Source organism: Salarias fasciatus, chromosome 3, assembly GCF_902148845.1.
Source record: "Salarias fasciatus chromosome 3, fSalaFa1.1, whole genome shotgun sequence".
In the NCBI taxonomy this organism is placed as follows: domain Eukaryota; kingdom Metazoa; phylum Chordata; class Actinopteri; order Blenniiformes; family Blenniidae; genus Salarias; species Salarias fasciatus.
The window spans coordinates 22,591,834-22,616,548 of NC_043747.1; the positions used below are offsets into that span (position 1 = coordinate 22,591,834).

At 43.5% G+C, this 24,715-nt stretch overlaps 1 protein-coding gene and 1 pseudogene across 1 annotated transcript in view; both read right to left on the reverse strand.

The window, feature by feature from the left end:
* Positions 1 to 749: 749 nt before the first annotated feature.
* The window catches only part of LOC115385941 (NACHT, LRR and PYD domains-containing protein 12-like), a 199,453-nt gene continuing 175,487 nt past the window's right edge, over positions 750 to 24,715 (reverse strand). Inside the window, exons 8-12 of the mRNA XM_030088053.1 lie at positions 3,677 to 3,880; positions 3,076 to 3,258; positions 1,989 to 2,162; positions 1,624 to 1,797; positions 750 to 1,391 (exon numbers count right to left, since the gene is read on the reverse strand). Coding sequence (XP_029943913.1) covers positions 1,301 to 1,391; positions 1,624 to 1,797; positions 1,989 to 2,162; positions 3,076 to 3,258; positions 3,677 to 3,880 — 826 coding nt within the window. The 3' untranslated portion in view covers positions 750 to 1,300. The remainder of the gene's footprint in view (positions 1,392 to 1,623; positions 1,798 to 1,988; positions 2,163 to 3,075; positions 3,259 to 3,676; positions 3,881 to 24,715) is intronic.
* Positions 23,584 to 24,715, reverse strand: part of LOC115385943 (NACHT, LRR and PYD domains-containing protein 3-like) — a 96,640-nt pseudogene continuing 95,508 nt past the window's right edge.

A 24,715-nucleotide genomic window follows, 5' to 3' on the forward strand; every position in this document is an offset into this window, starting at 1 on the left:
TTCCGGCACGACAGACTGTTTATCTGTTCCTTTATTACAGATTATTTAGAGAAAATTAAGCACATGCATTGTCAGCACGTTATCATTAAGTATTAAAGTTTATTCGGCCTTTTTTTCTTTCCTTTTTTCTGAATCGCGGAGCGGCGCTGGAGCGATTCAGGCAGGCCTTCTCCTCCCAATAGACAGTCTGCTGTCTCCATAGATATCTTATAGATGCCTTACGGCAGATTCCACGACGTCTGCAGAGGTCGGCCATCTTTGTACGGGAAAGCTCAGAGTTTCTATGGAACACAATGTAAGGTTGGTGATCTGTGCAGACGTTTATACTCTTATTTCACTGAAAATTTTCAGTGGAACATCTTAAAACACTAAAAGGCAATTGCTGTTGTGACTCTGAGTTATATAAAAATTGATTGATCAAGAGATTCACTTTTATTTGTTTACTTAATTATATTGTTGCTGTAATTCCATTATTTGACTTGAGACTTTCTGAGCTCCTTTTAGACATTTTTTCAATGCCTATTTCAATTTTTTTTTTTTTTTTAACAATTCTGGTGCCTAGTCTAGGTTTCATTTTGTCCGCCATTACTCCGCCAGATGCTTAGTGAGCAACAACTGAGCAGGATCTTCCAGAAAGTAAGAACAGACTGGCTTCCAGCACTGCCACAGCTCCAGCACAGACTCCACCAGGTAAAAGAAACTTAAAATTTACTTGAGCGCTACTGAAAGAGCGAGGAAGGAGTTCCCCTCTTCCGTGCACGCGAGCCACAGGCACGAGTGTTTCACTAAGCTGCATTACGCCCAAGGCCCGCAGGGGGCGCTGTTTTGCATAAAAACGTGCAAACTCCTTAATGCACCTTTAATGAGGAGGATTTTGACAGGACGGTGCAGATTGTCCAGTTTAGAGATGGAGTCATGGAGTTATTTTTTGAGGAGGATTCAGCAATTTGGCTATGCCCAAAGACGGCCGCCATGCAGGAACCTTCACTTCAGCACATTTTTCTTTAATTTGATCAAAAAAGGAGCTGAACTTTCACTGAAGCTAAGCTCTGTGAAATCTGTCATTTCTCAGAACTTATTAATGGAGTGAAACATAATCTGTCTTTGTCTGGAAGAGGTCTGCAACCTTTTTAACATGGAAGCCAGTTTGAAATTCTCCTGTTAACCAGTGAGTCACAATCAGCAGCAGACTAAAACTGAAGAAAAAAACTGGAGCTGGACTTTAAGACTTCAATCTTCAGTCCAAACACTGTGATGATTCTGAGTCACATCCATGGAACCGTGGTTTGATGCTGGACTCTCACAGCTTCTTCAGATAATGTTGCATCTTCTCTCCTGTCAATACATCTTCAGGACAAACAGAGTTCTCTTTGCTCTCATCTCGCCACCACCTGCAGAGACGTGAGAGGAGATGATCAGAGTCTCTGTGAAGCAGTGAGGACTTCAGTCCTGTTCAGAGCAGCAGTCAGCAGCTCAGAGCTCATGAAGGACCACCACTGTCACACCAACACAACAAGCCTGTGGCTCCTCTGATTGGCTGACTGTGCGTCCTCTCCTGTCCAATGCTGAAGCTGAAACAAACCTGCTGAAAGCAGCACGGACTCACTCCAACTACCTACTGACCAGAAAGTCTGCAGGCTGCAGTCTGGACTCTGCTGAAGATCAACCAGCTGCTGCACATTTGGATCTTGCAGGTCGTTGTCGCAGAGGTCCAGCTCCTCCAGGTGGTAGGGGTTGGATTTCAGAGCTGAGGCCAGAGAAGAACAGCTAATCTTTGACAAACTGCAGCTCAACAACCTGAATAAAGAGAGAAAGAAGCAGAATCAGTGAGGAGGAACCAATCAGATGTGTTGATGGAGAAATGAGCAGCTCCACATTACTGAGTCCTGATCTGTTGTTCTGTTGTTGTGGATCTTCATCACACACATCATCCACATGTCAGCACAACATTCACACACCTCCTCATGTCCACACACAAGTCAACTGACCTCAGAGTCTGCAGATGACAGAGTGGATTCTCCAGAAAACCACACAGCTGGTGAACTCCTGAATCCTGCAGACGGTTCCAGCTCAGGTCCAGATGTTTCAGGGGGGAGGGGTTGGACTTCAGAGCTGAGACCAGAGAAGAACAGCTGTTCTCTGACAAACCGCAGCTCCTCAAACTGAATAAAGAGAGAAAGAAGTGTGACGGCCTGTGGGTTGGCCTGGTGATATTCTGCCTTCCTCTCTTTCTGGTTTTGTTTCTGTTGTAGGGAGCTGTGGGCAGAGTTGCCTGAGAATCACCATGATGCAGCACACCTGAGCAGGATGAGCCCAGGAGGTTTTAAAACTGAGCTGAATGTACTTGGGTCAGAGGAGGCCCATAACCTCTCTGTTCAATGCAAATTATGGCTTCAAACTGTGAAAATGCTCTCAACATCCAGGGACTCAATGTCAGACCTGAAGAAATATCGACAAGTATGATACACAAGTGAACTCACAGTGAAGCTAAAGTGTTGTTAGCCTTCTAACCTGTCAGTAACCTGCCTGTTGAGAATTGCAGACATCATGAAAAGAGAGGGACTCATGCATGGAAGAGGCCCTGGCAACAGTGTCCAACTGGGAATTTACTGAGACAGACTTTTATTATTCCAAGGGGACCAAAAGTCACCTCGGTGAAGTTCACTAAATAGTGAATTTAGGGGTTTAAATTTTTGAGGAACAAACTCATTTGGATTGAAATTAAAAATGAGATTGATATACAAAGGTGAAATTTAGTTTTTACCACATATTATGATGCCCCTGTTGGTGAAAATATCAAGCCACAGCTTACATGATAATAGAGGTCAAGAGGTTTGTCTCACAGTTGGTCCCATCATTCTGGCATATTTCATTGTCAAAGTAGAAACTTTAAAGGAGGCACCGAAACCAGATACCAATATCTCTGAGCAAGAGCAATTGCTAACTTTCATCTGGCATAATCATGTTTACCTGATCAAGTCCAATTCAATGACATATCATGTTTCTCACATTTTTAATTTTCCTTCCCATTGATCCAGGCCATTAAACTTTCACTGCATACAACATCAAACTGACCTCAGAGTCTGCAGACTACAGCATGGACTCTCCAGAAAGCCATGCAGCTGCTGAACTCCTGAATCCTGAAGACAGTTGTGACTCAGGTCCAGATGTTCTAGATGTTTCTGGAGGGAGGGGTTGGACTTCAAAGCAAAGACCACAGAAGAACAGCTGATCTCTGACAAACTGCAGCCTTCCAGTCTGAATAAAGAGAGAAAGAAGTGAGATTACAGGACAAAGTTTGATGTTGAAGTTATTGAGAGCTGAATAAGGTTGAGATTGGAAGAGTTTAGAAATGTGAAGTCCAAACAACTGAAGCCAACAGGAGGAGAAGAGCTCTTTTCAGACACATCTCAGATCTCCAGCAAACACAGCAGCTACACACCGAGGACTTCTTCTCTTTTTCAAGGACACACATGAGCTGAGTTTAACAACAAACACCAGGAAACAAAGCAAAGTTTACTCTGACTGCACAACTCTTGATTCAACCTGTTTTATTAGTTGATGAGACTTGATGAAATGAATTCATTGAACACATACACACACATGTACAGTTAAGTCCTCATTTCCTCTCAGTAATTTGATTTCAAGAGATTCTAACTTCATACTGTGAACTGACCTCAGAGTCTCCAGTTTGCAGTTTGGACTCTCCAGTCCAGAACACAGAATCTTCACTGATGAATCATTCAGGCTGATGAACTTATTGATGGATTTCAGGTTGTTGCTACTCAGGTCCAGATGTTTCAGATGGGAGGGGTCAGACTTCAGAGCTGAGGAGATCACTTCACAGTCAGAATCAGAGAGTCTCCAGTGAGAAAGTCTGGAATGAGAGAGAAGACAGAAGAAGTTGCAATGAGAGAAGACATTTTGTTGGATTCCTCCTGTTTGACATTAGAGCTTCAGCTCATCTTCTCTGGTTTGACTTTGGCTTCAAATGTACATGAAGGAGAGAACATGGAGTTCCAGGTGTTTTGATCTGTTGATGTTCTGAGTTCAAAATGTTGAAGGTGTGGAGTGGGTTTGGATGTCCCGGTCCTTAAAAAACACAGTTTCAGGAGTCATGTGGGTACACTGATCAGGATGGCAGCACTGTAGGAGAGCTCAGATCACTCTTGTGTCACTCTCCGAGAGCGGCTGAATGGGGTGGTCTCGGAGCGGCTTGGGTCGACCTGGGATGCAGCGCGGCAGATGTGTGAAAGCGCACCGGCTTTAGCTCGACCCAAAGTCTGGATATTGCGCCTTTATGAACTACACAGGCACCCGTAATCATCTCAATCCCGGCAAAAGTGAACACTTGTCATAATGGCAGAAAGAGCCGCTCACTCTCTAGCAGATTGATAACAATGCTTTTTTTTCCACTGGTTGTTGTGCGATTTTAGCCCCGCCCCTTTCCTGTTTTCATTGACGGGTAAGTGACAAGCTTGCACACGTGTTTGATTCTCTGCGGTTCCATAGCAGCGGCACACCAGACAAATTTACCATTATTTTTTTTCAGTGTGAGAATTACAATGTGTGGCGTGAGTGCGTGACAAAAGACAGAAATGCGTGACCGTCACGTGAGACTTGAGAGCCCTGAGTCAGGCTGCTGTTTTGGTTTTACACCAACTTCGGCCTGGTTGTCATGTATACCCCACACTTCCCTTGTTTAGAGTGGCTGCTCTGCGTGGTCATGAAAAGCATATGTGAAAAGAGACCGTATTAGTTGAAAATTGAAACATTGCATCTTTTTTACTGGTGCGGCTGTCTTTGGCTCAACCCAAATGTATGTGAAAACAGCCTTAAATTGTATTTTCTCCCGACCTTAGGAAGAATAATAAGTGACTTTATCCCCCCAAAAAGTTAATCCTTTGACTATCCTTTTGGCAGCACAAGATGCCGACAACATCAAAACATTTCAAGGATCCAATCTGCATGGGCATTCGAAACAAGCTAGCTGCTCATGAGGATGACGTCACCGAGCAGAAAAAAACATGAAAACCTGTTTGTGAAAATAAGTGAGCTGAGTAGTAAACTGACAGAAGTAGCTGCTGATCTAAAAAAACCACCACCGAGCTAATATCTCGTCCAGTGGGCCACAGGTATGGGTGGATGAGGCGGAGAAGCAAATCTCCCAGCTGGAGGATATGATCGAGGGCCTCATGACAAACACAAGATCCATGGGGGAAAAGGTAGACATGGTGTGAGATTCCTATTGCAACAACACATCAGTAGTGTAAAACTAACCTGTCTCTCAAAGATCTAATCCCAGATAACGTTCCCTATGAGTGGGTGAACAATCCAATGCTTGGGGAATTCTTCACAATGACAGAAGAGCCAACATCGAAGAGTCAAAAAGTCAACGTTTGGCCGCCACAAGCCAGTTATCTCCATGGGAAAGTTTCTGACCCCTCCTTCTAAAAACCCAAAAAATCAGAGGGACTGTGAGGTCTTGCTTTGATGGTCTGTATTCATACTGAAAATCAAGATCAAGCATTTGTCAATCTACACCCGGGGTCCTCAATTAGCGGACCGCGGTCCACGACCGGACCACGGCACACCTCGCTGCGGACCCAGAGCAAATGTATGGAAAAAAAAAAAGAAAAAAATCTTTCTTTAAATGCTCCGTGTTCCGTGTGAGCACCGTTCTGCGCCGCGCTGCTCTGTGCGTGGTGTAATCGCCGCTCTGCAGTGCGCTCTGTCACACTGCACTGCTCGGCACTGCCCGGCATTCCTCGGACCCCCCCCCCCGCCCCCCGCTCCCACAGGGCACTGAAGCCCAGACCCATGCTTGTATGCAAAAAGACAAATGTGGACCTTCAAGATTTGTATTTGAGGACCACTGCTCTACACTATGGGAGGTTTCTGTCCTGCCTGAGCTTGTCTTGGGACACCTGCGTTACCGTTCGACAGATGTACTGTACCACTCCAGTCAAACACCTCTCCTGCCACTGTACCTGGAACAGGTCACACTCGTGCAAATGCTAGAGAATCATAGATGGGTATTGGTAGAGATCATGAGAGTGGTAGAACTGGTGGAGACATATGGGACTAATAGCACTTTGGAGGAACTAAGTTCTGAACAAGGGCCTGGGGATGAACTCTTCCCTAGACTTTTAAAGATGCACTTTTGATAAACAGTGTGCCTTGTACACCCAAACAAAGGGGAGCTTAATATATTCCTGATGCTTACAAAGTGAAAAGGTGAGAAAGAGTGGCACATTTTGGAATAAGTGCAGAAATCTGGGTAGAGCCACCATCTTAATCGCACTGATACACCCCGCCAAGGACAAAGGCAGATTTCTCCATTTCTCTATGTGGAGTTTCAGCTTCATGATCATGCTGCCGTAATTTAGTTTAAATGAGAACTTGGGAATTTGAGATATTTAAAGCCCTAGATATGTAAAATGATAATTTACCAGCTTAAGTACTTTAGTATAAAGTAAGAGGAAAATGCAAATCCAGATTTTCTGATTGGGGCATAAACTCACTGTTAGTCCAGTTGACTGCAGAGCCAAAAAGTTTTCCAAATAACTTAATGATGTCTAACAAAGGGGGCAGCTGGTGTTTTTTCAGGTTGGATCATTGAGAAACATCTCCACACAGTAACTACATGGAGTACTTCCTACAAACATCTCTGAGATATTGATTGGGACACGTGGACTCACTTGAACTTCCTGCAGTTCCTCACAGCTGGGATCAGTCTCTTTCGTCCCTCCAAAGAAGTCTTGTACTTGTCCAGGTCCAACTCCTCCAGGACCTGGTCTGACATCTGCAGCATGTCGGCCAGAGCTGAGCAGTGGATCTCAGAGAGTTTCTTCTCTGACCTGTTCTCTGATTTCAGGAATTCTTGGATCTCCTGATGTACTGAGAGGTCCTTCATCTCCATCAGACAGTGGAAGATGTTGATGCTTCTGTCAGGAGACATTCCATGACTGTTGATCTCCTTCAGGTTCTTGATGACTCTCTGGAGGGTTTCTGGACTGATCTCTGTCCAACCCAGCAGACCTTCTAAGAGTATCTGGTTGGATTTCAGAGAAAGGCCATGAAGGAAGCGAACAAACAGGTCCAGGTGGCCGTTCTGACTTTCAAGGGATTTCTCCAGAACTGTCTTCAAGAAGATGTCCAGAGATTTGAAAGCAGTATCCTTTAGAGTAAAGGTCTTCAGTACGTCTGTCTTCCTGTTGGTGAAACAGTGGAACATGAAGACTGCAGCCAGAAACTCCTGAACACTCAGATGGACGAAGCTGCAGACGACTTTCTGGAAGATCACAGACTCTCGTTTGAAGATCTGAGTACAGATTCCAGAGTACAGCGAGGCCTCAGTCACATCCAGACCACACTGCTTCAGGTCTTCTTGGTAGAACACCATGTTTCCTTTCTCCAGATGTTCAAAGGCCATCCTGCCCAGCTTTAGAAGAAGCTCCCTGTCAGCCTCCGTCAGCTCCTGTGGACCCGCCTCAGGTCCTTCATGGTACTTGAGCTTCTTCCTGTTTGTCTGAACCAGCACAAAGTGGGAGTACATGTCAGTCAGGGTCTGGGGCAGCTCTCCTCTCTGCTCGGTGCTCAACATGTGCTCCAGAACTGTAGCAGTGATCCAGCAGAAGACTGGGATTCCACACATGATGTGGAGGCTCCTGGAGGTCTGGATGTGGGAGATGATTCTGCTGCACAGCTCCTCATCACTCAGCCTCCTCCTGAAGTACTCCTCCTTCTGGGCGTCAGTGAAGCCTCGCACTTCTGTCAGTCTGTCCACACGTGTTGGAGGGATCTGATGGGCCATTGCCGGTCGGGAAGTGATCCAGACCCGAGCCGAGGGCAGCAGATCCCCCCGGATGAGGTTAGTGAGCAGCAGGCTGACTGAAGACTGCTGGGAGACGTCAAGTAGCCGCTGGCTGCTGCTGAAGTCCAGAGAAAGTCTGCTTTCATCCAGGCCGTCCAAGATGAAGAGCAGCTTGCAGACAGCCAGCTCCTCTGCCGTCAGCTTCTGGAGCGTGGGATGGAAAACAGCCAGCAGTGAGAGGAGACTGTACGGCCGCTCTCCCAGCAGGTTCAGCTCCCTGAAGGAGAGCACCACCAGCACACTGACATCCTGGTTCTCCAGGCCCTCGGCCCAGTCCAGACTGAACTTGAGCACCGAGAAGGTTTTTCCACTGCCGGCCACGCCACTGGTCAGAACCACTCGGATGTGTCTGAGCTGCTGGGCCGAGGCTTTGAAGATGTCCTGACACCTGATGGCAGTGTGATGGAGGCTCTCCTTCCTGGAAGCTGTCTCCAGCTGCATCAGCTCAGGTTCCCTCTGAAGCTCCTCACTGAGTCCCTCTGTGATGTGGAGCTCAGTGTAGATCCTGTTGAGGAGGCTTCCTCCTCCTGCTTCATCACTTCCTTCAGTCACACGTTCACATCTCCTCCTCAGACTCTTCTTATGTTCTTCTAGAAGCTGCTGCAGACCAACACCTGCTCAAAGACAACAACAATCAGAGTGCACACAAATAACAAGCTTTCATGACTCTACAACACAACAAGTCCAGTGAAGACAGACCAGACCCTTGGCAGACATGTCCACTCTTACTTGGTGTAGTGATGCTTCTGGATCTTTCTGGCTGCTCCTCACAGATATCACTGCTCTTCTTCTCTCTGTGGACACCAAGCAACATTTACTCTGAGCAACACAACACACAGCAAAGACACAAAGATCCAGCTCCAACTCTCACTTCGCTTCAGACTTCATTCCTGCCCCTGTGATTTTGAGGGAATTGATGTTTTTGTTTTCGGTGGGGGGCATGGGGGTTCATCCACAGTTGGCACCGAGGACTAGGGCTGGGTACCGTTACATATTTTTCGGGTACAAGTAATTTTTCGATACCTCACGTACAGTACCGGTTCCTGAACGGTACTTTTTTCAGTACCTGCCTTCACGGCACACAGACGAAGCCATGACTGCATTTGCACTTCATGCCACTAGGTGTGCTGTTTGCAACTTTATTTTACACAGACACCACAGAGGAAGAAGAGCGCTGCAGGCTGTCCCTCCATATTGTTAGAAAAAGAGTGTGAGCCGGCAAGACATGGTAATATGTTAAATGATTTGATGCACCGTTTTTTCAGTAAACGAGAAGAACTGAACGATCGTTTCCGTGCATGTTTATTGACTGCGCAGCCACTATAAGAACCGAAACTGATACCCGTACGCATGTCTCTTGTTCGGTACCAGCATATACCGAAGTTTTTCGGTCGGTACCACTGAGGTACCGTTAAACAGTACCCAGCCCTACCGAGGACGCGGCAAGGATCAACAACATGCAAACAGAACAAAATTTTGCAGTCTTTTAGTTCAAACAAGTTCACAAGCTAGTCACAGCCCAAACACTGTTAAAGCCTCTGACTGAATGTTGAAGCTACTATGCAGCGAGGAGGTTGGTGCGCTGTCGATATCCTTCGCAAATCCTTTCAGAGCCTGTTGCTTCGGATTGCAGGCAAGGTCCCACTGCGTCCAGTGGAAAGTTTGGATGGTTCGTATCTCTTCATGGAAGCCTTGAGGGAAAATGTAAGCTCCATTCTGGATCCTCACGTGAGAAATGGAGGTGATGTAGCTCTCCAGCTACTCCAGCTGTGCGGCAGGCTCTTATCAAGAGATGCCAAAAGAGAAAATGTGAGCAAAAATCCAATTCATGTTTGTCCAATCCATGAGAGAGTGCCAAGCATCTGACCGACACATTTCCTTGAAAAGAACTCTAGAGAGGGATGGTTGAAAACTGGTTTTATAGACGTCACAGGACAACATTGTGACATTAGCCTCTGGTCAGTTCTTGACCAATGCCAGCATGACTTTTGGTCAAGGACGGATTGAGCTTCACGAGTGCCATTTTGAAGTTATCAGGCGGTAGTGCACCCAAAGGCTATCGGACCACTGATGTGTGCATATGGTGAATGCATGGAAACAAACGCTGTTGCCCCTGGTGTTCTCAGATGGATCTGTGATGCTCAACATGGAGGTTTCTTTATCTCTGCTCTCCATGAGATTGATGGCAATTTCAACATGGCCTCACATCAAATATATGAAATATATGACTTCACATCACATATTAGGTCCCAACATATTGTTACAGTTACTGGACTGATAGACATGAACTGCAAAGTTAGCTTTCCAAATTACCATGAGCAGTGTTTACTCAACGCAGAGCGAGCATAGAGTCTCAACTGTGATAACAACATCATGCAGACCAATGGCAAACAGGTGAGACCAAAGCTGCCGAGGCAACCACTGGCACCCTGAGGTTATGTTACAACCAGCTAGGGCTGCAACTATTATTCGAGTAAATCGAGTACCAAATTTTATACCTCGAGGCTTCATTCAATTAACCTCACGTGGCGATGAGGTGCGCGCGCATGTTTTTGTGTGAGGGAGAGAGAGAGACAGATGTGGTGTGCGTGTGTGTCACCCACATTGTTGTGATTGGCTGACATATCCAAGCAATGCTGGACCGGGTACTGACACCTGTCCCGTCATGAATTCCTGTCCGCGGGGGTCGATCTGTGGACGTCTGCGCTCAGCCCAATTTTGTGACCGCGTTGCGTGTACATGCCAGTCGCGCCGGTATACACTTGCGCCAGAGTGCCACAGCAAACAACCCATGCAGTAAAGTTACTCTGAAGCCATCAGGCTCTTGCTCCGTCTACAAAGACTTCAGAGAATGGAAAACTGGTGGACGGAGAGAGCAGACTCTGTTGGGAGGGATGAGAAGGTCTGCCGACAGAAGTGAAAGTGAAAGTGTAATCGCTCAGGTGCCGCCCCACGATTCAGAAACAGAAAAGGCTAAATAAACTCTAATACTAAATGATAATAGACTAACAATGTATGTCCTTCATTTTCTATAAATAATCTGTAATAAAAGAGCAGATAAACAGTCTGGAGAAACAGAAAAGCTCCCCGAGGATACGTGGATCAGTGTGGATGCATGCAACGTGCATCACGTGAGCCCAAAATGTAGAGTACTCGATTACTCAAAGAAATAATCAACAGAGTACTCGATTCCAAAAATACTCGATAGTTGCAGCTCTACAACCAGCCCAGTGACCCCCACCCCCCACAACGGCCCAGCCCTACCACCCCAAAATCAACCCATGAAATAATTGAACTTTGGATAAATTACTTCGGTGTTTTACTTCAGACAGATCAAACATTAACGATCTTTAAATAATTAGTAGGTGAAAATTTACTCAAATTAATAATCTTCGGTAATCCAGTCTTTTTGTAATTTGATGCTAATCACAAAATGTAAAACCCCAAGAAAAATCATCATGCCTAACACCCAGTCTGCTGCAAACTGTCAGCTGAGGTCTAGATCAGTGAAACACTTCTTCATAGTGGTTTTCAGAAAATGGACTTTTAAAACCATAAAATGAAGTGTTCGATGTTGTTAGTCAGTTTTCCATTTTTAGACTAAAAATCAGAAAGTACAGTATGTCCATTCTTCCTGAGTCAAAATCTATCATTGCATGTATCATCACACATTGAATAGTTTGAACTGTAAAATGACCTGAATCTTGCTGAAACACAGTCAATGCACACAGGAACTGATGAGATAAAAGGAAAACAGTTTTTTACTTTGTATCTGAAGGCCCAGGTTCATCACTGAAGGGTAAGAAAACACGTTTGGATCTGTTGCTCTTCATCGACAACCTGAGAGTGAAATCAGAGACAGTTTTAACAGTTTGGTCAGTTCATCATCATCACAGTGGTAGTAAAGAGATGAAAGATGATAAAGCTCAAAGCTCACACCCTAATGAGGAGATTCATGTGGTCAAAATGTTCTCTTGGACAACTGACAGATCAGCTGCTTCTGACCGTTTACAGACATTCATTAAACTTCTGAGACATGCATGTCAAACCTGTAAAGGTCCATTCAGAGACCTTCCAGACATGACAGCACACATTTGATCTGTCAGTTTACTTTGGACGAAGGAACAAACACTTATTCAGAAGAACAGTGGCTACACAGACACACATGGCACTGACAGAAAACCACAGAAGCTGCTGTCACACGTCTCGAAGCAGGAAGTCAGAAAGACCTGCAGGAGACTTCGTGCCACCAAACAATGAGCTCTATCCTGTCTTGTAATGGTACTGCTTTCTGAACTTTGTACGTTTTTCAGTTTTTGAGATCAAAATTAAAATCAGATGACAACTCAGAAGAGTGGGCCTAGAATCCAAATATTTCTACAGTAAACCTGGTTTTCAGTGAGGGTTGAATACTTTTGAGTGCAGCTGTAATTATATTGTATGAGAACAGAGACAAGCTGCAGTGTGAGACATGAAGCTGCTGAAGTCAATAAACTCCCTGCCAGAAAGGAGACGTTCAGAATGAGTGAATGTTCACTTTGAGCAGCCTAAAACACCAGGTGCTGCATCTTTTATTGTGTTTCATGGATTCTGGACGTCGACTCTGCAGGAGCAGCTGACGTCTCATACCTGTCCTCAGACTCTGATCCGTCTTCCTCTTCATCCACACCAGACATGTTCAGTCAGACTGAAAGAGAAAGCAGCCACACGGATCAGGGCTAAGATGTTCAACACACACACACACACACACACACACACACACACACACACACAGTCTTGTATTTCTATCCTTGTGGGGACCGTCCATTGACTCCCATTCATGTCTAGCCCCTAACCCTGACCCTTACCCTAACCCTAACCCACACCACAATAAAGCCTAACCCTAAAGAAATGTTTTTGCACTTTTACTTTTTTCAGTAACAACAACATGGTCAAGAAAACACTGTTTCTCCTACTTAGGACCGGAAAAAGGTCCCCACAAGGCATGTCGTTCCACGTTTTGCTATCCTTGTGGGGACATTTGGCCCCGACAAGGATAGAAATACGAGAACACACACACACACACACACACACACACACACACACACACACACACACACACACACACCCCTCTGTCGACATACATTTCTCTCTCTACATCTGTAAATTATTAAGGCCTGACCTTTACTAAAAAATTTTAATTGAAATCCAGATACTTCTGGACTGAAATCCCTTGAATTATTACCAACTGCTTCAAGTGAAAGTGTAGTTCAGAAAATTAGCTGGGCAGCTTAGCGATATGATGGGGACCGACTTGACAAAGTGTCAAACTTTGTGAGGCAATTCTGTAGACCCTATTTATTAATTTTTTGCTAGGCCCCATCAAATTTGGCCAATGGGGCCCAGTCATATGAAGTCATCAATTTTTCCATAGCAGTAATAGAGGAAAATACTGCATATACATGTCTAAGCAAGATGTTTTAAAAATTTTAAGGCAATATGATCAATTCAATGAATAAAATCAGAAAAGGATACATTTCAAATCATTTTTTAATCAATAAACATTCATATTTTACGAGACATTTGTTTATGGTTTGACTAAACTCGAAAATAAGGCCAAAAAATCATGTTGCGACATTGTATGGAACTTGCTTCCATAGCATCAGTGAACATGACAATTAAACCTAAATTTGTTTCAGAAATATTAGTGTTTATAACTGCTTATTCAGCCCTTTAGAGTTTTCAACATTTAGGAAAACGTCTTTAAAGCAATTCTGGCATGTACATTGGCAACTGCAGCTGGTACGAGTATGTGGATATCCATTGATCTATTTATCACAGCTACACCTGCACCGTCTTGTGCATTGCCATCTCGCTTTCCTGCAACCACATCTGGTGCCACATCCTCTTGCACCCTTGCATGCACATTTGACTAGTTGGCTGCAAGCTTCAGATGGTATTGGTAAATGGTAAACAGACTACACTTATATAGCGCTAATGCAGAGACCAAGGTGCTTTACACTGCAATATCACATTCACCCATTCTCTCCATACTGAGTGGTGGTATACTGCTATTGTAGCCACAGCTGCCCTGGGGCAGACTGACGGAAGCAAGGCTGCCACTCTGCGCCATCGGCCCCTCCGACCACCACCAGTCAGTCACTCTCACACTACTTTCATAATTAGGCAAGGTGGGTGAAGTTTCTTGCCCAAGGACACAATGACAGTTTGATGCCTGGGGGAGCGGTGATCAAACCCCGAACCTTCCAGTTATGAGACGACCTGCTCTACCATCTGAGCTACTGTCGCCCCTATTGGCAGTGTCGTACAAAAAGGGAGCCAAGCCTGGCTGTCCTTGTCCAGAGTCCAGCCCCATCCCTCTGGGGATGGTGCTTGCTGCTGGGGCTGGTCAGCAGTGGTCCAAATGCTTGCCTGGTAGACAGCACGGGTTGAATGCTGTAATAATGCTCCCTGTGTGGGAGGAAGGGCTTCCATCATCATCTTGTCTCTGTGGAGTATCCTCAGAGTCACTGTTTCAATACAGAAATGTACAATAGAGGGTTTTCACCAATGTCACGACTTGGGCGGTACCCTCGCTGCGCCGCCATATTGGAGATACTCAGGGTAAACAATCATACTGAAAATAGTTGCGATTGTGTGTTATGGAACAATTTGTGTGCGTTCAGCCATGTCGAATGCACAAGAAAGCTTGTCAAAATGGACTGAAGAAGCACAGGAATATCGGGAAGGCCTTGGGTTACAAGAGAAAGTTCGATATTTTGAGAAGCTACAGTTTATTGGTGGTAAAGATCCGTACGAGTTGGCTCCCACCTCCTGGACCCTCAATGGGGACAAACACTTTTGTTGGGTGTTGGGGTTCTAAATAATTGATTAAAACGCAAATATTACCAAGCTGATGGCTACAAATAGTGTGACAGCTAAAATATATTTTACTATATATTTTATATTTTATTTCACTTTTACTTTTTTCAGTAACAACAACATGGTCAAGAAAACACTGTTTCTCCTACTTAGGACCGGAAAAAGGTCCCCACAAGGCATGTCGTTCCACGTTTTGCTATCCTTGTGGGGACATTTGGCCCCGACAAGGATAGAAATACGAGAACACACACACACACACACACACACACACACACACACACACACACACACACACACACACCCCTCTGTCGACATACATTTCTCTCTCTACATCTGTAAATTATTAAGGCCTGACCTTTACTAAAAAATTTTAATTGAAATCCAGATACTTCTGGACTGAAATCCCTTGAATTATTACCAACTGCTTCAAGTGAAAGTGTAGTTCAGAAAATTAGCTGGGCAGCTTAGCGATATGATGGGGACCGACTTGACAAAGTGTCAAACTTTGTGAGGCAATTCTGTAGACCCTATTTATTAATTTTTTGCTAGGCCCCATCAAATTTGGCCAATGGGGCCCAGTCATATGAAGTCATCAATTTTTCCATAGCAGTAATAGAGGAAAATACTGCATATACATGTCTAAGCAAGATGTTTTAAAAATTTTAAGGCAATATGATCAATTCAATGAATAAAATCAGAAAAGGATACATTTCAAATCATTTTTTAATCAATAAACATTCATATTTTACGAGACATTTGTTTATGGTTTGACTAAACTCGAAAATAAGGCCAAAAAATCATGTTGCGACATTGTATGGAACTTGCTTCCATAGCATCAGTGAACATGACAATTAAACCTAAATTTGTTTCAGAAATATTAGTGTTTATAACTGCTTATTCAGCCCTTTAGAGTTTTCAACATTTAGGAAAACGTCTTTAAAGCAATTCTGGCATGTACATTGGCAACTGCAGCTGGTACGAGTATGTGGATATCCATTGATCTATTTATCACAGCTACACCTGCACCGTCTTGTGCATTGCCATCTCGCTTTCCTGCAACCACATCTGGTGCCACATCCTCTTGCACCCTTGCATGCACATTTGACTAGTTGGCTGCAAGCTTCAGATGGTATTGGTAAATGGTAAACAGACTACACTTATATAGCGCTAATGCAGAGACCAAGGTGCTTTACACTGCAATATCACATTCACCCATTCTCTCCATACTGAGTGGTGGTATACTGCTATTGTAGCCACAGCTGCCCTGGGGCAGACTGACGGAAGCAAGGCTGCCACTCTGCGCCATCGGCCCCTCCGACCACCACCAGTCAGTCACTCTCACACTACTTTCATAATTAGGCAAGGTGGGTGAAGTTTCTTGCCCAAGGACACAATGACAGTTTGATGCCTGGGGGAGCGGTGATCAAACCCCGAACCTTCCAGTTATGAGACGACCTGCTCTACCATCTGAGCTACTGTCGCCCCTATTGGCAGTGTCGTACAAAAAGGGAGCCAAGCCTGGCTGTCCTTGTCCAGAGTCCAGCCCCATCCCTCTGGGGATGGTGCTTGCTGCTGGGGCTGGTCAGCAGTGGTCCAAATGCTTGCCTGGTAGACAGCACGGGTTGAATGCTGTAATAATGCTCCCTGTGTGGGAGGAAGGGCTTCCATCATCATCTTGTCTCTGTGGAGTATCCTCAGAGTCACTGTTTCAATACAGAAATGTACAATAGAGGGTTTTCACCAATGTCACGACTTGGGCGGTACCCTCGCTGCGCCGCCATATTGGAGATACTCAGGGTAAACAATCATACTGAAAATAGTTGCGATTGTGTGTTATGGAACAATTTGTGTGCGTTCAGCCATGTCGAATGCACAAGAAAGCTTGTCAAAATGGACTGAAGAAGCACAGGAATATCGGGAAGGCCTTGGGTTACAAGAGAAAGTTCGATATTTTGAGAAGCTACAGTTTATTGGTGGTAAAGATCCGTACGAGTTGGCTCCCACCTCCTGGACCCTCAATGGGGACAAACACTTTTGTTGGGTGTTGGGGTTCTAAATAATTGATTAAAACGCAAATATTACCAAGCTGATGGCTACAAATAGTGTGACAGCTAAAATATATTTTTTTACTTAAAATACTTTAACAATCCAGCACAAACTGTTTTCTTCAGGAGTAACACATCTCTTAAGGCTGGGGACAAAAAAAAATTCAAGTTTCTGTAGAAGCTAAACCTTTATGAATGATCAAAGTAACATATGAAGTCATTAGTGAGTTTAAACTGTTGCACTCTGTTTCACTTAACTGACAAGAAATGTGCCGAACAAGGTCAGATGTTGTCCAGATTTTTCCCTCGTAGATCTTAATTAAGCTATGCTAACCACGAGCGCCTCCGTTCCTCTGATAGTTTTTGGCATTCCTCACCCTGGTTTTTTTTATAACTTTTGGAAGTCTATAGAATTCCAAGTGTTTTTCTCGGTCTGACCTATTGGTACAAGTAGGGGTGTCCTCAGATAGTCGACGATTCGACGATTCGTTCGAAGGGGCCTGATTCGACTACCAATCACGCAGTCGAAGCATCGAAAAAATGTGATTATTAAACGAGGACCATTCCATTACAGCTGTATGGGGGTGCTGAATGACTGATTTTACATAGAATTGCTTGGTTTTTTTCCCCAAATAAACATGACATAAAGCCTATTTGATATACATGTTAGCCTATCAAATATACTGTGGAAAAATTTACTTAACTTGTAGTTTTATTCAATATTCTATCTATTTAGTGTCTGTGAATCAACCACCATGGTGAATGGCACAATCCCATTTTGCGCAGAGCTCCGTCACAGAGCAGCATCTCGGTGGTGATTTGGTTTAACTTTAAAAGTCTTACAATGTCGGAAAAAAACAGAACTTCAGACCAAGTCAAAGATGATCCAAAAAAAGTCAAATGCAGATTGTGTCCTTTCATATCACTCCACAACAACATGGCTTTCCACATTAAACGGGTAAGTAGCCAGATAATTGGGCTATTAAAAGACGGTTCTGTTACTCAAATCTCATTTTTAATGCTGACTTTTATTTTGTTTAATTGTAATATTTTAGGTTATTATTATATTATTATTTTTATTTATCTAAAAGGCTAATTCTATTTAATTTAGTGTTTGTTTTTGCATGGATGTTGCGCTGCGAAACGGACCGACACAGTGCAATTAAGCCTACTGCATTTAATTTGAGCAGATAATGTGAGAAATTGTTTAGGCAAAAAATGTGAGCTTATCTGCAGAGATTATAGATACAAATAAATGACATGCTTTAGCCCGTTTGTTAGAAGTGGGTTTGGTTCTGGTCATTTGAACTATACTTCATTTGTTTGATGTTTAGAGTTACCGACACTTTGTTCCAGTCTGTGTTTCAGTGTGTAGGAAAAAAATAAGTGTTGTTTTACCTGCCTGCGCTGTTTTTTTTTTTTTTGGTTTTTTTTTTAATTATTTATATTTTTTATTATTATTAGTGCAATCAGGGCCGGCTGTGGGTATAGGCGCCCCGACGCTCCATGTGCTGTGTGAGCACCGCTCTGCATTGTGCTGCGCTGCTCCGACTCCCCGTAGGCACTCTCTGCAGCGCCCCCCCCCGCTCCCCCCGCTCCGCCAAACAAGATGATAGATTCGACTATCAGTCGACTATTGGCAGAATCGGACGAATCGGATTCGACTATGGAAATTCTTAGTCGGGGACACCTCCAGGTACAACCAATGACACTGCAATAATTTACCATTTTACTTAATAATGATCTGGATCTTCCTTCGGACTCATGCTTTGTTGTGATACGGAGTACCTCCAAGATGGCGACTTCCGGGTCGATGACGCGCCTGATGACGTGTCGGGAAAACCCTCTATAACCATTGTGCATCATAAATCTATTTTAATTGAATTTTATAAATCTGTTTTAATCTAATTTTTGAGAGTTCCAACTTGCCACTTACTATTTCATCATTTCCATCTAACGACGATTTTCCCCTATTCTCGGAGTACGAAACCTCAAAAATTGCATTTTGCCGTGTACATGCTGTCCGTATGACCCGTGCTTGTGGGGCCTAGCAAAAATTGAAAGTATTTTGGATGTAGATAGCTAGGAAAAAACATTCACACTTTTGTCAGATATGTCCCCATCCGGTCAAAAAAATCGACGTAAGCTGCCTAACTAAATAGTTTGATCCTGGATTTATAATCCTCTATCATGTACAAAGTGGAGAATGAAACTACCGAGAATTTGATTAAGACAGAAAGAATTAATCTTAAGATGTATTTTAGATATAAGATGTATTTTACTGTAATGTTAAAAGTGTAGTGGTGCTGTTCAGATTGTTAGTATGGTTGTTTTTTTTATATATATTTATGGAGCGATCATATTGAGTATGGGTGTAGCAGGTCACATGGATGTGGTCGTGGATATTAAGCTAATATAGTCACCTGTTCACCTGTGTGTTGCGGGGGGGGGGGGGGGGGGGGCCTGGGCCGCTGTACTTTTTTTGGGCTTTCTTTGAACACTGTGATCCCTTCAATTATGAGTTTGTACATGTTATTATGAGTTTATTATCTTTTCTGTAGATAAAAAGTGAAAACACATGTCATATCTGGAAGATCAACAAAAGCCCACAAAAAGTACAGCGACCCAGCTTCCTGATGCTGCTACATTTTGTCTATAAAAAAAGGCATAATCATTTCCAAGGTCTCATGTGTGAATCTGCTGCTGTGTAGGAAGATGACTGTGGATGTGGCTCAAACAAACAAAATACTGAAAATATCAATCCAGAGAAATAAATGCTGGTGTTGAAATAGAGGTTGGAAAAGACAAAATTAATCTCACAGCCAAGGCCTGAACAAATAAACTAGAAAAGTTTCAACATGAACGTCAAATCATGGTGAATATAATAAAAGTGTTTATACTAGATATGAAAGCACTGATGAGAAAAAAGGAAAATTCCTTGAGTTTTACGTCATTTGGAGGATTTAATTTGACTTTGTGAAAATGCCACCATGTCACATTCTGCTTTCACAGGATGATCTTCATACAGGACTGACCCGGTAATAATTACTAGCTGAAAACTAAAGTTGGCTTTGTTTCTACAACTACAGAAAACTGCCACGACAATCTGGCTGCAGACCTCCGTCTCTGCGCAAGCCGCTGAACTGCAGTCATAAAAAACATCCATATGTCGAAGGGAGCGTTCTGAATGGGAACAATTCTTCTGCAACACATCCAGATAGAATGAGCTCCTATTTGGAAAAAGGAAAATCAAACCCTAATGTTCTCAATACTAACGCAAAATCATTTATTTCACAATTGTTTGTGAAACAAAAGGAAATTAATTATGACAGTGGATACAGGAACCACATCTGAGGACAAAACTGCAGCGCGGTTAATTTATTGTGACCTCGTGTCACATGATGAACTCGCACAACATCCAGAGAACTTCACAGCTAATGAAACATGCTGACTCACACCTAATCTGACTCCAGAAATGTAGATCGAAATAGTATGCTCACTTTTATAAGGAAGTTGTCTAATAAACACAGAGACAAATGGAGAACTGGAGCATGTGAACTGCAGGACAGGAACAACCAGAGAGCGACATTCAGCAACATCACATGTTGACTGAGAGAGAAGTCAAAATGTACAAAAGTACAGTGCCCCCCCCAACACACAGGTGAACAGGTGATGATATATTAGTTTAATATCTACACCCACATCCATGTAACTGACCTGCTATATCCATACTCAATCACCAACAATGTGAACAGTAACAAACCCTCACCTTGACATAGCAGGAAAATACACCTCAAAATTCATTCATGGCTCCTATAAAACACACCAGAAGAAAGTGAGATGTCAAAATTCTTGTGTACTTTCTGTGCATAAGAATTTAAAGTGTCCGTTTGCTCAGTCATCGGAAATTCACACTCACTCTCTCCACCAGGACTGGACACCAAGATCCTGTTATTCAGTCGTTATAATGTTCAGATTCAAGTGTTCACCACCGAAAGAGTTTCAGTCAGAAGATGATAAAGCGTTCAGCCCTACGACTACACACACACACACACACACACACACACACACACACACACACACGTTTCTGGCTCCCCCACTGATGAGTACAGGTGCTGGTAAAGGACAAACCAGTTATCGACAATCGCTTTGACACTTCATGCAAAACAAACAAACAAACAAAAAAAGTACAGAGCCAAAAAGCTCCTAAATTATTGAAGGAATGAATGAAACTACTTTAAATATGCAATTTTTATTTACTTTCACTTTCGTCATGGCTCACTGATTGTGAGTATAAAATATTATTAAACGCAACCAAACCTACATGGCATAGATGGCACATATATATATATATATACATATATATATATATGTATGTATATATATATATATATATATATATATATATATATATATATATATATATATATATATATATATATATATATATACATACATATATATATATATATATATATATATATATATATATATATATATATATATATATATAGATATAGATATATTGGTCATTCTCATACAGCGCTCAGCAGAGATAGAACTGAAAATAAATGTGCCAATTCACAGCATCCATGAAATCATTAAATCAATCTCATCTGTGCAATTTTAAGATTTCAGTGATGCTAAAACTTCTAAACTCTCGTGATGCAGTGAGACATAGAGACTCATAAAAACTCACTTTTTCCTCACGAACAGTCAGGATGGAGCAGAGATCCCTGGAGACACAGACGGAGTTTCACGGACAAATTTGGAGTAGAGTGGAGTGGTTACATAGTGGTTACTATTAATAAGAATAATAAAAAAGGAGAAAGACTTGTAAAAGGAAGTGCGCAACACACCAAAGGAGAGAGCACTTCTCTCCACTAATGTTACAGGAAGTAACAGGATTTTTTTTTTCTTTTAGAGGGCAAGGCAGTTCTGGAACCACAAACACAGTAGGTTGCCTGGCCTGGTACAGAATCAGCCCATAATTCAAAACAGACACATTTGTATAGTTCAACAGCTGCTCCTAACACAGTTTATTACAATGTTAAAAAAAAAAACACCATAATTTTCAGTGAATCGTAATTTGACCCTTTGTAGCCTCCAACAAGACTTTTAGTGAGAATCTGACACAAATTCAATTTTAATACGAGCACACACACACACACACACACACACACACACACACACACACACACACACACACACACACACACACACACACACACACACACACACACACACACACACACATACACACACTGCAGCATATTTACTCATATTTACTGTAACCAATTCACCTCAGACATACATTTTTGGACTCCAGCTGTGAGTCAGGGTTCAGACTGGGTTTTCTCTCTGTGAGGTAAGAGTGTTTTCCACTGCACCACCAGGTTCACCTCGTTAACTCAAAATAAAATAGGTCTGCACAAGGGAAAAAAGAAAGAAACTGGAGGAAAACTGTGGACCTGGCAACATGGGTGTGTGTGTGTGTGTGTGTGTGTGTGTGTGTGTGTGTGTGTGTGTGTGTGTGTTCTTGTACATACCCAAAAGTAAGGACCAAAATTCGTATTTCACCGACAGAGTGAGGACATTTTTGCCGGTCCTCACTTCTGAGAAAAAGAAGTTTGACTTCCTTTCCCTCTCAGAATACACAGATTAAAATTCTGAGAAAAGTACTTGCGTTCTGGAAAAAGAAACATGAGCCTGAGTCTGAGAACGTGATACCCCCTCATCATGTGTGAACTTGTGAGGCAGTGACAGAGGATTGCTCACTTCTGAGTTGTGGTTTGACAGGAAGTGAAAGTCTTGCACCGCTCAGTACTTGGTTTCAAAGAAGTGACATCGGTCTCCATGGTTACCATTGACACGAGAGAAGGCAGGGTCGGCCCTGTGTGATCTCGAGGGAGGTGTTCGTCATCACGTCAGTGTTCCTGTCTGTATTAAAGGGGCTGTATCATGCAAAATTCACTTTTTGTATGTTTTAACCTTGTCATATAGTTATGTACTCACCTAAAACACCCCCAAAGCGTTTTTTTCCTTCGTACCTGCGTGTTTAAGCTTTCCTCCTGTTTGTGCTGCTCAGAGAGGCAGCCCCTCCCGCACCCGTTAAAACGCTCTGTTTTCCCACGTTGACGTCACACGGTGAAGATGGCTCCCCTGAGCCCCCCTCCTGCAGCCCCTCGGCAATCAGCGTTGCTGCTTTTTGTAACTCCGATTTCAAGGATAAACTTTGACCATCGTCTGAAAGCAACAGTCAAGCAAGAGCAAGAGTCTGAAGGGTCTGCGCTTGGTGAGTTTCTCACAGGAAAGGACGTTTTTGCGCATGGAGAAGCTAGAGCTAAAGAGCTAAAGCTCGCCAGCGTATTTGTTTTGAAGCGCTGATTGGTTGAAGTAGCTGTCAGTCAAAGTCCACAGGGGGAGAGGCGGGATTTCAATGAAAACAGAGCGTTTTCTCTTCCGGGTTTCAGAATTAGCCCAAGAAAATCTTTTGTTTCACACAAAATTACTTTTCCTTAGCGCCAAAAATTAACTATTACCATGTTAGAGCCATTTCTAGGGTTTGGACTAGCTAAAAAAGCATGATACAGCCCCTTTAAGGAAGACGTACAGAGACGCCTCATTCACTGTAGCTCTGACAGCACAGGAAGTCTGTCAGGTAATAACAAGTTTTCACAATAAAAGCGATCATAAATCGATCAATTTTCAGCATATATTGAAGCAGGTTGTTTGTACCAAAATTCAGACATGGAAGACACACAGACATAAATAGAACAAAAGGAACCCAGAAAGTGTTCAGACTGATTCAGGTTTTTATTAAGAGACTGGATTTGGGTCGATGCTGGACTGTTGGTTGAAACTCTGGTTTCAGTCGATCTTCAGCATCTATTCGTACTTCCACCTGCAGACAGATGAAAGGTGATGGACTGCATGGACTACACTTATGCTTTTTGACCAAAGCCCATTCACAAACACATTCAAACATTAGTGAAAGTGTCTTCCATTCAAGACACACACTGGCAGAAGTCAGGGGTTCAGTGTCTTGCTCAAGAACACTTTGGAATATGGACAGAGGGAGATGGAGAATCGAAGCAACAACCTCCCGATTGTGAGATGACTACTCTCCAACCATCCACTGACCTCAGAGTCTGCAGGCTGCAGTCTGGACTCTGCTGAAGATCAACCAGCTGCTGCACATCTGGATCCTGCAGCTGGTTGAAAAGCAGGTCAAGCTCCTCCAGGTGGGAGGGGTTGGATTTCAGAGCTGAGGCCAGAGAAGAACAGCTGATCTTTGACAAACTGCATCTCTTCATCCTGAATAAGGAGAGAAAGCAGCAGAATCAGTGAGGAGGAACCAATCAGATGCGTTGACGGAGAAATGAGCAGCTCCACATTACTGAGTCCTGATCAATGAGCTTGTTGGGGTTCATATTTGGTCATTAGTGTTCGTTTCCTCCTGGGACCTCCGACGTCTGCATCACTCTCAGGGAAGAGCGGAGGAGGAGGAGTGAGAGAAAAGGATTAATTCTGTGGCGGTGATCGCTACTCTGTGAGGAGAGGGGAGGGTTTCAAGGCGTGTGCAGTCTGCAGACAGTCCAACTTGTCCGTTGAATGGCAGATAAAGCTCGCTGCATCCAGCAAAATTGACAAAGTCATGGGTCTTTGAAAGTTTTCTGAAGAAAAGGTGAGATCCAGTCCGGATCGGGTCTGGAGATCCTCGTTATTCTGCTGAGGGAGAGGGGCGCTGCAGGCTCATGCAGCAGATGATCAGCAGGTTGTTCCCCGGGAAGAAGATGCATCAAAGGGAGAAGGAATCGAGTCCAGTCTGGCCTCGGCCCGCGAGGTGAATGGTTCTCGTCCAACACGTGGCTCCATATGAAAAGGCGCCCAACGTCTTTGGCACCCTCCGGGAAGAAGTCCAGGGGTTTGT